General features: G+C 40.7%; 1 protein-coding gene across 1 annotated transcript in view; it reads right to left on the reverse strand.

Annotated features, from left to right (window-relative positions):
- The window catches only part of ryr1a (ryanodine receptor 1a (skeletal)), an 89,341-nt gene that overhangs the window by 6,766 nt on the left and 69,077 nt on the right, over nt 1–13,498 (reverse strand). The window contains exons 82-97 of the mRNA XM_073829488.1: nt 12,558–12,657; nt 12,367–12,446; nt 12,213–12,289; nt 11,310–11,383; nt 10,854–10,871; nt 8,535–8,615; nt 8,350–8,438; nt 7,634–7,762; nt 7,334–7,438; nt 3,607–3,688; nt 2,215–3,518; nt 2,043–2,113; nt 1,776–1,944; nt 1,602–1,688; nt 380–634; nt 117–247 (exon numbers count right to left, since the gene is read on the reverse strand). Coding sequence (XP_073685589.1) covers nt 117–247; nt 380–634; nt 1,602–1,688; nt 1,776–1,944; nt 2,043–2,113; nt 2,215–3,518; nt 3,607–3,688; nt 7,334–7,438; nt 7,634–7,762; nt 8,350–8,438; nt 8,535–8,615; nt 10,854–10,871; nt 11,310–11,383; nt 12,213–12,289; nt 12,367–12,446; nt 12,558–12,657 — 2,852 coding nt within the window. The remainder of the gene's footprint in view (nt 1–116; nt 248–379; nt 635–1,601; nt 1,689–1,775; nt 1,945–2,042; nt 2,114–2,214; nt 3,519–3,606; nt 3,689–7,333; nt 7,439–7,633; nt 7,763–8,349; nt 8,439–8,534; nt 8,616–10,853; nt 10,872–11,309; nt 11,384–12,212; nt 12,290–12,366; nt 12,447–12,557; nt 12,658–13,498) is intronic.

Genomic DNA, 13,498 nt, shown 5'->3' on the forward strand with positions numbered 1-13,498 from the left:
AACAATGATAAAGAGTTTTAATTGACAGTTTTTTAAAGACAATCTATGACCCTAGCTCAACTTTTATTTTAATCCAACAGATATGTCTTGTATGAAACAGGCTTCTCCACACTCACGGTGTGTTTAGCACCAATCTATCCCACTGGCCTTTGATGTCATCATCCTCTGGTTGTTCAGTGATGTAAAGGCCATCAAACTCCAGCTTTCTTGCCAGTTCTTTTTCTCTCTTAAAGATGACCAGTGGAATCTAACAAACAACAACATCATGATAACTTATTAACACCACAAATAACTGACAGAACATATTCGAAACCAAATAAAAACAACTTGAATTATGACTGATATTAAAGGGCTACAATGCAAATCTAGTGTTTCAAACCTTAAGGCAGTTGTATCCAATGATAGTAATGAAAGCGATGATGGTGTGAACAATGGCCAAGCAGGACATAGTGGGCTGCATGTATCCAGTACTCTCTTCCAGGAAAAAATACACAGGACCTTCCTCATCATCATCATCACCTCCATCCTCTCCACCAGAGCCCTCAAAGTCCTCCCCAGAGCCTTCAAACAGCCCAGAGCCTTCAAACATACCCGAGCCCTCAAACTCATCACCCATGGGAGGAGTATCAGATACCTGGAAAAATAAAAAAAAGAGGCTTATAAACAAGTCTTAAAGAATTAACTTCCAGAATAAAAAAATCCTGATAATTTACTCACCCCCATGCCATCCAAGATGTTCATGCCTATCTTTCTTCACATTCCAGGATTTTTCTCCATATAGTGGACTTCAATGGGAGCCAACGGGTTGAAGGGCTAAACTGAAGTTTCAATACAGCTTTTAAGGGCTCTACACAATCCCAGCCGAGGAGTAAGAGTACTAACTAGTAAAGTGAACTGTAATTTTCTTAAAACAATAACCTTTTTAACCATTAATGCACAGACGCAAGTACCGACCCAGTGTTTACAAAGCGAACATGCAAAGAAAGTCAAACGCCCTTTACAAAAAAACGTAAAACGACAATGTCATTTTGTTGGAGGAGAAAATAAGATGGCGTTTTTCACCCCACCCTACCTTTTTGAACCGAAGTACACAGATGAAAAACTAACTGTGTGATTTCGTAATGCGTGGAGACAAAGCTAGTGCAAGATGAGCATTTATGGTTAAAAAGTATTTAAATATTATTGTTTTTTAAGAAAATGACAGATTGTTTTGCTAAATAAGACCCTTATACCTCAGCTGGGATCGTGTGGAGCCTTTTGAAGCTGCATTAAGTCGGCAATTTCGACCTTCAAACCGTTGGCCACCATAGAAGTCCACTACATGGAGAAAATTCCTGGAATGTTTTCCTCAAAAAACCTTAATTTCTTTGCGACTGAAGAAAGAAAGACTTGAACATATTGGATGACATGGGGGTGAGTAAATGATCAGGAACTTTTTATTCTGGAAGTAAACTTTTCCTTTAACAGGAACATTGCATTTTGTTATATGTAAAATTATATGTGAATTTTAAAATAAAAGTATTGTGAAGCATGCCATTTTAGTCAAGCCTAGAAATAAATCAAAATTTAATGGGAAAACAGTGTGAAAAAGGTTTCCCAACCTTGTAGAAGAGAAGAATGAAGTTCAGGGCAAAGGCGATGAACAAAGCCAGGAAACGAAGGTTGTAGAAGTTACGGGACAAACAGTTCTGTAGATCAAAGTGGAGATTAACAGCAAATCAAAACGGGTAAATCGTGACTAAAACTCATAGATTCAAGGTATGTTTTTCTAATACCATGAATTTATTTCTTTGAACATCCAACTCATTCCAAAGCTCAAATCCTGCTCTCTTGACTGGTTTCTTTTCCTTTTTGGCCTTGGCGGCTTTCTCAGGCTTTGGTTGTTCTGGTGGCGTCTCAGGCTTGCCCTCTGCTTCCTTCTCAGCCTTCTCTCCATTCTCAGTGCTGTTACACATGGATATAGTCATTTAAACCAACCAAACAACAAAGAATTGAACACAAACACTACAAGTCCTGTTTCTCTTCATTTGGAAGTCACTCACTCTGCTTTCTCAGGCTCAGGAGGAGGTTCTACGATAGCAGGAGGTTGCTCAGGTCCTGCTTCTTCTGGTTGCTGCAGATGAAAACAAGGACCAACATGACGCATACAATTAATAATCTTTGCGTAGAAGATTGGTGAAGAAACATGAGGAACCCTGTGAATAAAAACCATACCATTTTCCTCTTCAGTAACGGAGTACCCTCTGGAGTTGGCGGCTCCACAGGAGTCGTGTCACCCATATCTCCAAGTCCACCAGGTGTATCGATACCAGGAATCTTCCCGCCATCTTTTTCCTGGGTGTCCTCGTCCTCTTCCTCCCCCCCTCCTACTTCCATCGAGTCCATTATCCCTCCTGTATCCTGCTCCTCTCCACCCCTCGGTTCTCCCGGTAGGTCTCCATGCACCTCATCCTGCGTGGGATCTGGCATGCTGGCGAGCAACTCAGTCACAGTTATGTTTTTGGCCCCTTCAACTAAACCACCTCCGAAAAGTGTATGCCAGATGAGCAGGAAGAAACCTTTACACACACTGTAAATAAAATAAAGGATGCCCATGAGGATTGTCCATAAGAAGGTAACAACCTTGACCACAATTTCCTTGATGGTCATCTTCCTGATCCTACGGTACTGTCTGCGAATATTCCTAAAGGTAAACAAGCCTAGGAAATTCATGATGCTTTGGATGAAATCGGCAAAGGCGGAGCTTGACTCTGGTTGGCCCTCCTCTCCACCACCTTCTTCATCTCCGCCGCCTCCTCCAGCATCTCCTGCTTCGGGTTCCTCCTCATCATCCTCTTCTCGTTCCTCCTCATCCTGCTCTGAAATCTGTGAAGCGATGTTCATCTCAAAGATGGTGTCCTCACAGAAGTTGACAAAGAGCTCCATCTTCTCTGATTCACCGCCTTCGTTGACCACATCAAATATGAACTGCCGCTTGGACTCTTTGACTTGAGGCATTTCCCACTGCTTACGATTCACCTCACTGATCTCAAAGTAGATTCTTTCAATCTTCCGGCTGGCGCCCATTATCTCGATACGACCCAAGAATGGGCGGAAATAGTTAAGAACGCTCTCAGCTTGTTCGAGGAAGTTCTGCAACCTGGTATCATGAGGAACATGTTCAGAGAGGTTGGTTAACAGCACCGCTATGTTAAAACCAATGTCTTTGGCTGGCTCTTGGAACCGACTGGCAAACTCCTCGTAGTTAATCATCTCATTCTCATCCGCCTCAGAGCAGGACAATAGAAATTGTATCTCCGCAGGTGTGTACTGTTTCTGGCTGTCCATGGCTTTCTGGAAATCTTTCTTGGATATCAAACCTCTAGGGTCTGTCACATAGTCACGGAATGCATCAGACGCAACAATGTCCTTCAGCTTGAGGAACATGTCGAAGAATTTAAGGATCATTTCTACATTGCTGGATGACTCCACCAGCATGTCCACCATTTGGCGAGCAATGGTGCCATTTACAACATTACCTGTCAAATATAGAATCATACATTGTAGTCAGATCTAGCACTGAATGGTGTGAAACTGATGATCATAAATGGTAGGTTTTCTTCATACCCTCCAACAGTGACAATAACATGACCACCATATCTTTCTGAAGGTCCAACAACTCTTTCAGAAGACCAATCTGACTGGAATCCTACAACAAAACAGAATGACATGCTCGGTGTACCATAACATATATGATCTAAATCAGCAGCAACTGTTTTAAACTTAACTTCATTATTTGTGAGGGTATAACTTGCTGTTTAAAGGAGAAGTTTACTTCCAGAACAAATATTTACAGACAATGTACTCACCCCATTGTCATCCAAGATGTTCATGTCTTTCTTGAGGAAAACATTTTAGGATTTTCTCTTGTATGGTGCCCCTAGTTTGAACTTCCAAAATGCAGTTTAAATGCAGTGGTCCCAGCCGAGGGAGAAGGGTCTTACCTAGCGAAACGATCGTTTTTGTTTTTTTACAATTTATATACTTTTTAACCTCAAACGTTTGTCTTGCTCTACCTGAACTCTGTTTTTTCCGGTTTAAGACAGTTATGGTATGTTGAAAAATTCCCATCTCATTTTCTCTCTCAACTTCAAAACTGCCCTACATCGCTGTTTTACCTTTTTTTGTTAAGGGTGTTTGATCATTTTTGCATGTTCGCTTTGCAAACACTGGGTTGGTACTTCTGCAGTGATGAAGAATGATTTTGAAATGACTTTTGAAACTGAGGGAGAAAATGAGATGGGAGTTTTTCAGCATATCCTAACTGTCGTGAACCAGAAAAAAAACAAGACAAGACAAGACGAGTTAAAAAGTATATAAATTGTAATAAAAAATAAATAAATAAACAATCATTTAGCTAGATGAGACCCTTCTTCCTCAGCTGGGATAATTTACAACCGCATTTGGGATCATTTGAAGCCACATTTAAACTGCATTTTGGAAGTTCAAACTCGGGGCACCACAGAAGTCCACTATATGAAGAAAAATCCTGAAATGTTTTCCTCAAAAAACATAATTTCTTTATGACTGAAGAAAGAAAGACATGAACATCTTGGATGGCAAGGGGGTGAGTACATTATCTGTAAATTTTTGTTCTGGAAGTGAACTTCTCCTTTAAGGGTATGGTCACAAAATAAAAACATTAGCATCTTCATAAGAAACATTACCTTATCAGATGTAAAAAATTTTAACATTTTGTGACGAGTCGGCTGCCTCCCCCCTAGTTATCAGCACCACCCCGTCCCTTATTCGCCGCCCTTCTCCAGGCTCCCAATGGGAGTGGGTGTGTAGGGGAGAGGAGGGACGAGAAATTGGCTCGAGCTGGCGGCGTGTGATGAGGGCACCTGAATGGAATAAAGCCTCATCACCGCCGCTGTTTAAATGCCGAGTGCGCCTCTCCTCAGGAGACCGGTCTCTTCCCCCGTGCATGCACGCTGGTGTCCTCGCGGGTCCAGGAAGGGGTGAAGATGGAACCAGCGCCGCTTGAGGATAAGCTGCTGGACCCGCGGTCCGGCCGAGAACTGCACCATTGATGGCCGACGGGCCAGGATGCCGGGCCGAATTCCCCCCAGGAAGCACCGTGAAAGCTCAGATGGAGGTTGAAGCCGCAGGAGATGCCGCCGCCCCCTAGCGCCCCGGTCCCAAGCGGGGGAGCGTGTGCAGCCGCCGGACTCCGCCCCTTTCCTGGACCCTTCCCTACCGAACACTGCCCTACTTCACAATACCCCTTCACACGAGGACACCAGATTCCCCTGTTTATTTTGGACACTATTATTTCCCGTTTGGACACTTTTCCTTTTATTTTCTGTTTAATAAAAGCCTCTCCGAGGCCTGACGCCACACCCACTGTGTCTGTCGTTCGTCCCTCCCGCCACAGTGGTGGAGAATGCGGGCAAGGCGGGGCTTAGACAGTGCAGTGGGCAACACCTGATGACGTCATCCCCTCTCGCTCGCAAAAGCTCGTGAAGACCCGGACGGGGACGGAGAACGACGGAGACGGCCTCCCAGCCGCAAAAGGGGTAAGTGATGTTTCTGTTAGTCACTTATCCTGCGGCTGGTTGAGGCTGTCGATTAATACCGGTTTTTCTGTCCCTGTTCCGGTGCGCTGCGAGAGGGAGCGTTGCCTTGGAGAGGAATCCCCGCCCACTCCGAACGCTGGAGCCTGGATGAGGAAGGTAGCACTCCTGCATGGGCGGCGACCTCATGATGGGGATGTCGCTTGGGGGGGGGATGTGACGAGTCGGCTGCCTCCCCCCTAATTATCAGCACCACCCCGTCCCTTATTCGCCGCCCTTCTCCAGGCTCCCGACGGGAGTGGGTGTGTAGGGGAGAGGAGGGGCGAGAAATTGGCTCGAGCTGGCGGCGTGTGATGAGGGCACCTGAATGGAATGAAGCGTCATCACCGCCGCTGTTTAAATGCCGAGCGCGCCTCTCCTCAGGAGACCGGTCTCTTCCCCCGTGCATGCACGCTGGTGTCCTCGCGGGCCCAGGAAGGGGTGAAGATGGAACCAGCGCCGCCTGAGGATAAGCTGCTGGACCCGCGGTCCGGCTGAGAACCGCACCATTGATGGCCGACGGGCCAGGATGCCGGGCCGAATTCCCTCCAGGAAGCACCGTGAAAGCTCAGAAGGAGGTTGAAGCCGCAGGAGATGCCGCCACCCCCTAGCGCCCCGGTCCCAAGCGGGGGAGCATGTGCGGCCGCCGGACTCCGCCCCTTTCCTGGACCCTTCCCTATCGAACACTGCCCTCCTTCACGATACCCCTTCACACGAGGACACCAGATTCCCCTGTTTATTTTGGACACTATTATTTCCCGTTTGGACACTTTTCCTTTTATTTTCTGTTTAATAAAAGACTCTCCGAGGCCTGACGCCACACCCACTGTGTCTGTCGTTCGTCCCTCCCGCCACAATTTAAATGTATGCTAATGCATGCAGTAACAATAACGGGTTAATTACTAGAAACAAACACTCCATACACACAAGATCATGAAAAAAATCAAACAGCACAGCAAAGACAGAATTGTAGAAGAAGCAAAACACTTTTTTAATACAGCAAATTCACATAAAGCTGAAAACACATGGTTTTCTGGGTAATGTTAACTGCCATCCATTTTCTCAGGCTGTTTGACCCACTTGTTTGCATACGTGGCAGTTTTTTTTTTTTTTTTTTTTTTTTGCAGAAATGTTATGAAAAATTGCCATGTTAAATAAAGAGCAAAATTAGATTTTGTGTCTAAAAAGGTTAACTGGGTTCAAACAACCTGGATTTGGGAATCTGGAACATAAAGGGGGGGACTCAAATACAACCACTTCAATAGACAAATAAAGTGATACATACTCTTCCCTGCATACGGCGTATGAAAAACAGTTTAAGTAATCAGTAAATCATTTGAGAGTAAAAACAATATTACATTCCAACATACTAGTTGTTTAAAGTTTGAGAAAAGGAATGTAACATGTTCTTTAATTTAGCATGTAATCTAATCATTAAAAAGAGTTTTACAATACCTACGCACCTAGTTTCATTTACATGCATTCCCTATTAGCCACTAAAGTAATAAATAAGACCTTTTAGTAGAAATTAAAAACATTTGGTATTGAAGATGTGCAACATGGTTTTATGTTACATACAAGATGCTGAGATATAAAAACTACTCAAATCAAGCTGTGAAATTACTCGTACAATACATTAAATTCATGTACACGAATGAAGATCTCAACTACAATGCATTCAGACAAAATTAAAACAAGAAATGTGTAGATAATAGAGAAATCAAGTTCAGATGGGTTACCTGAGCCAGTTTCATCATCATATGGGCAAACACGTGCAGGAAGCCCACCACAGCATCCCACAGGCGACTGTGGGCCAGGGACTGCTGATTTCCTGTGCATGGACCCTGAGACAGAAGGACAACTTAAATACATGACAGCTGTATGATAAATGTATGATTTTAGAGGAAATTAATGTGCTGAGAGCATTGTAAAACTCAAGTAAGTAGACACTGGGGTCTGGGGTTGTGTAAAAGCTACATGTAGAGACCAAAATAAAATGTAATATGAATGTCAGTGATGAAAGTAGTAAGATAATGTACCTGGATATACTCAGTAAGGCTGTTGAACACCTGTTTGGCCACAGTCATAGCTTTAGAGAAGTTCCTCTTGCCTGGCTCATCTATGATGTCTTTTCCTGAGTAATACCAGTAGAAATCACTGATAGACTCCTGGAATAAGAAAACAAACATCCACAAGGCACTGTGCAGATATCATTATTTAAAGCAACACTTTATCAGTGTATAAGTTCAGAAATACTTAAAGGGATAGTTCACCCAAAAATGAAAATTCTGCCATTAGTTATTCACCCTCATGTCGTTCCAAACGTGTTTGATTAAAACCCCAATAGACAGCTACAGTAGTGTCTTACCACGTTTAAGGCCCAGAAAGGTACCATGAACCGAGAACATTGACAAAAACATACAACCGTAATTTTATGAAGCTACAAAAATTCTTCTTGTGTGCAGAAAACCCCCAAAATAACAACTTTATTCAACAATTCTGCTTTCACAAAAAGTAGCCCATGGACTATTTTTTCGATGTTCTTGGTACCTTTCTGGGCCTTGAATGTGGTAGGACCCTTGCTGTCTGTGGAGGTTTAGAAAGCTCTCAGATTTCATCAGAAATATCTTAAATTTGTGTTCCTAAAATGAACAAAGGTATTATGGGTTTGGAACGACATGAGGGTGAGTAATTAATGACAGAATCTTTTATTTTTGGATGAACTATCCATTTTACTGTCTGAATTAGTCATTACCTGTAGTCTAAGCAGGTAATCCACTGTACAGATAATGACATTGATGGTGGTGGTGCTGCCTGTCTGTGTTCTCAGGTAGTTCTGGAAGTCTAAAGTGAAGTAAACTCATAGAAGGTTAAACATACAATATGTACAATCCCTAAACTCTTGAAACTTGGCTCTTCAAATGCAGATTCAGGACCCACCATTGTTGTGACCCTCACAGAGGAGCTGGAGAAAGCGGAAGAGGTCACAGGTGAACTCATCGTCGGCCATGACCTTCTCACCTATGCGAAGGGAAGTAAATATGCGGCAACACATCACATATATGTGAACATTTTTGAGACACTGATCACAGGTTTAGTGTAGTGGCAATCTGATTAGAACTGAGAAGAAAAAGTAAGTGGAAGAGAGCGATTGATTAAACAGCTTAGACAAAATCTGCCTCAAATCTTTAATGTTATGATGTTAGTGAAAACGGCAATATTTTCGTCCCTTTCTGTAAGAGATAAGCAGGAAATGTAGTTCTTTTTGTTTCAATCCACTGCCCAGTTCAGTATTAAGTACACTGACCAAGTCCCACCTAGTGCACTGAAAAGGCCTTGGCTGCTCACTATAGAGTGTTTTTTTTCACAACACGTCATCAATCGGCCATATTGGTGGCACTGAACGTAAGCAATGCCAATAAACCAAACAAAACGTGCATATTTTAATGATAATTGCTGCTGAAAATCATCATTTATTGTCGTGTTTTGGGCTTTACTAATTGGCTGGACCGGGAAAAACACTTGGAGTACTATACACTGCCAAAAGTTATAACAAATCAAGCAGAAGAATGCAAAAAACTGTCTGAGGAACAAAAGGCATTTCTGGTTGGCCAAACTGAACCAGGATTTCCAGGGCAAGAATCCTGACAACATTCATGTTTGTTCTTATCATTTCTGGTCAGGTAGGTGAAATATTAGACTAATATCTTAAGTAATACTTAATTAATGCTATGTTAACCTTAGTTTGTCAAAATATTTATGTTTGCATAATCCTAAATGTAACTTTATTATTATAAGAGTGTAATTTAAGCATTTGTATACAAATCAGTTAATTTTAACCTTCAATATTATAGTAATGTAATACCAACTGACTCTCATGTATATTTTACAACATTAGTTGAGTGATTTTTTTTTCTTTAAGAAAATTTGGCATGTACTGTACCTGATATATATCCAAAATAATCAATATTGAATCAAATCGAATCGCAAGTTTGTGAATCAGAATCGAATAAAATCGAATCATGAAATTTGTGTCAAAACCTAGCCCTAGTAACAATGCATGAAAAAAGGATAAGAAATACAAAATGGCACAATTGAACGATTCACTTCATTGTGAACTAGGGAGTGGAATGAAACAGCGTTCTGCATAATCACTAGTTCTCAGACTGAATTATAGCAGCACAAAATGAGACACATTACAGAATCACTTTATAACCAAATAACACAACACATATACATAAACTAAACACATACACAATAATGTGCATATATGAACACAGATATAAAAACACTGATATAATCACATATACTGTGGCTCAAACACAGAGGTGGATTAATTACAACATGAAGCCCTAACATAGACGAAGCTTCAGCATGCGGGACAGACCTACTGCAATCCTAAACCTCAGCTGTGTTTGGGCAGGTAAGGAGGAGGTCAAGAAACATTGCTAAATTCATTAAAAGCCTTCAGCATGGAATGATCTGTTTGCAAATAACATTCGTGACAATTTAGAAAATTCACAATGTTAAACTGCACCACTAAACTGCTGTGCGCTAACATAACCTACCGTTTTTTTTTTTTTTTTGATAATGCCTGATTACTGGATTAATTATGAACTTAAGCCAGAGTCTCAGCTGGGGTAAATATTGGAGGGCATATGGGGTAATATCAGGTGCAACAATGGTGAACCCAAGACAGAGTTAGATCATATATGGTTTAATTTGTAAGTTGTTTGTATCTGTTAGGAACAAAACACATTCTCAATGTAAGCATTTTAGTGTCATATGAAGGTTAAGACTTTTTTGGTGTAAAAACAAAGTTCATTAAGGCAAAAAACAACATTATGAATAAAAATTGAAGTTTTTGTCCGTTACACTAAATCACTAAAATGCAGCATGTATTTATTATATAACCCAACTCCTATTTTCTGTAGATCAGACACAATGCAGAGTTCTAGAGTTACAGTAGATCTGTTTCAGCACTCAAGGGCAGAAAGAAAAACACTTCAGTCACATTCTGTGTTGGTGTGTATAACTATACAGTAAATCAGATATACTATCATTTGCGATGTGACTGAAAGTTGTTTTTACAAATCCTTGAGTGATAAGATTCATATATATACTTAAAATGTATATATATCAAATTCCAAAACCCAAAAAATGAACTTTCAAACAAAAATGATTTCAAAGAGATAAAGGGACAGAGAGGAGTGACAGGAAGAGAGAAATGAAAAATAGAGTGACAGAGGCATTATTTACCCCGTTCTAGCTTCACGTCTGAGGCCCGTGAAAGGAAGGATAGATGATAGTTATGGAAAAAGAGGGATGGTGAGTTGACGGCAAACAGACGACATGGAGTGAAAAGGGAATTATTCATGGCCAATATCATAATCTGTTTACTGACATCATATTAGACTAGATTATTACATCTGGAAAGGGTAAGAGTGTATGACAATATGATTACTATTAATTTATTCAACTCAGAAATTTGGTCAACAAATGATGTGCATTTCCATGTTAGAATGACCAAACATGTATGATTACAGATGGATGACTGAATACTTGGATGCCGTATCTCATTTTGGCCTTAAGTTTTGGAGTTACTCTATACTTGCAAATTACATTTGATAGAACTTAACTGATCCTCCATTTGACAATATATTGGTATTAATCTTAAAGAAAAAAAAAAGATTCTAGATCATTCATATTACTCACTTGTTCCCTCCTCTGACACCATACCTAGACCCTCTGCTTTATTTTGCCTCTCAAAGGCATTTAGATCCAAAACACTGCAAAAAGGGCACAAACACTGATATAATGAGCTTTAAATGAGAAGTTTACTTCCAGAATAAATATTTCATGATAACCCTCATGTGATCCAAGATGTACATGACTTTCTGTCTTCAGTCGCAAAGAAATTAAGATTTTTGATGAAAACATTCTGGGATTTTTCTCCATATAGTGGACTTCAATGGGGTCAGCAGGTTGAAGATCCACATTGCAGTTTCAGTGCGGCTTCAAAGGGCTCCACACAATCCCAGCCGAGGAATAAGGGGTTTGTGTAGTAAAACGATTGGTCAATTTCTTAAAACATTAAAATGTATATACTTAGTCACACTGGAATGATCATGATGTCAGACGATTTTGAAGTTGAAGGTTAACACGAAATGGAGTTTTTCACGCTACCCTACCTTTTTAAACCAGAGTACCATGATGAAGAACTAAACACACATGACTTTTCTAACGTGATTACTTAATGTATGAAGTCACAGATGCGTATCACAGAGCTAGTACAATGCAAGCATTTGTGGTTAAAAAAAAGTATATACATTTAGATTTTTTTTAGAAAATGGTAGATTGTTTCACTAGATACAGATTAGTATTACTCAGCTGGGATCGTGTAGAGCCCTTTGAAGCTGCATTGAAACTGCAATTTGGACCTTCAACTCATTGGCCACCACTAAAATCCACTATATGCAGAAAAATCCTAGAATGTTTTCCTCAAAACCCAAATTTCTTTGCTGAAGACAGAAACACATGAACACATGAACATCTTGGATCACATATGGGTTAATTAATGTGATTGTGAGACGACAACAGCTCCCAGTCACAACATACCTGCAGGTCTGCATTAGAGCCTGGACACTGAGGAAGAAACCCACATCTTTCTTGTCTTTCAAATATTCCAGCATTTTCTGCAAGCAAATTACCAATGCTGTTACATCTGAGCATTAGTTTAGGGTCTAATTCACTGTTATGACTCTTAACGAACCTGTTGGACCTCACAGTTCCCGCCATTCAGAATAGAAATTCCAAGTTTGAGGGTGGAAGAGACCATGCAACCAGTCTCACCTGTACAAAACGAAAAAGACTTTAAAAGGTTTAAGGACAGCATGTAGAAAAATAAATGGAGACCAAAGCATTCAAGCTTCAAAAAAGACTTGAAAAGAGGTGAACATGTACCCTTGCAGGCGCTAATCATCTGCAGGACCATCTCTGCAGCCCCTCTGTTGTGTAGACGAGACTGCTGGTAGAGGAGTCTTTGCTTTTCCATTTCTTTTTCCTACAGGGTTGAACATGGAAAAGATGAACTGTCTGAAGCCTTAACAATTCTCCTTTTTCACAATCTCCCTGTTCCTTGAACTACAGACTATAACACTAAAATCATCTTTCTTTATAAGCGATTACGTTCATTTTTTATCTTTGCCAGTTACTACTTGTCATTTACAATAGTCTTATCTTGGGGACAATGGAAAAAATGTAGATTTACTTAAAAAAAACTGGATTTTTAATCTTATTAAGTATTTCTAAATATAGAAGCTGCTTCTTGTCATCTACTGAGAAGATGACAAAAGACACCAGTAAGTATACAGTGAGGGAAAAAAATCATTTGATCCCCTGCTGATTTTGAATGTTTGCCCACTGACAAAGAAATTATCAGTCTATAATTTTAATGGTAGGGTTATTTTAACAGTTAGACAGAATAAAAAAATAAAAAAATCCAGAAAAACGCATTTTAAAAAAATTACAAATTGTTATGCATTTTAATAAATATTTGATCCCCTATCAATCAGCAAGATTTCTGGCTCACAGGTTTCTTTTTTATACAGGTAACAGGCTGAGATTAGGAGCACTCTCTTAAAGGGAGTGCTCCTAATCTCAGTTTGTTACCTGTATAAAACACACCTGTCCACAGAAGCAATCAATCAGATTCCAAACTCTTCACCACGGCCAAGACCAAAGAGCTGTATAAGGATGTCAGGGACAAGACTGTAGACCTACACAAGGCAGGAATGGGCTACAAGACCATCGCCAAGCTGCTTGGTGAGAAGGTGACAACAGTTGGTGTGATTAATCGCAAATGGGAGAAACACAAAATAACTGTCAATCTCCCTCGGTCTGGG

This window comes from Garra rufa, chromosome 23 (assembly GCF_049309525.1).
Source record: "Garra rufa chromosome 23, GarRuf1.0, whole genome shotgun sequence".
NCBI lineage: Eukaryota > Metazoa > Chordata > Actinopteri > Cypriniformes > Cyprinidae > Garra > Garra rufa.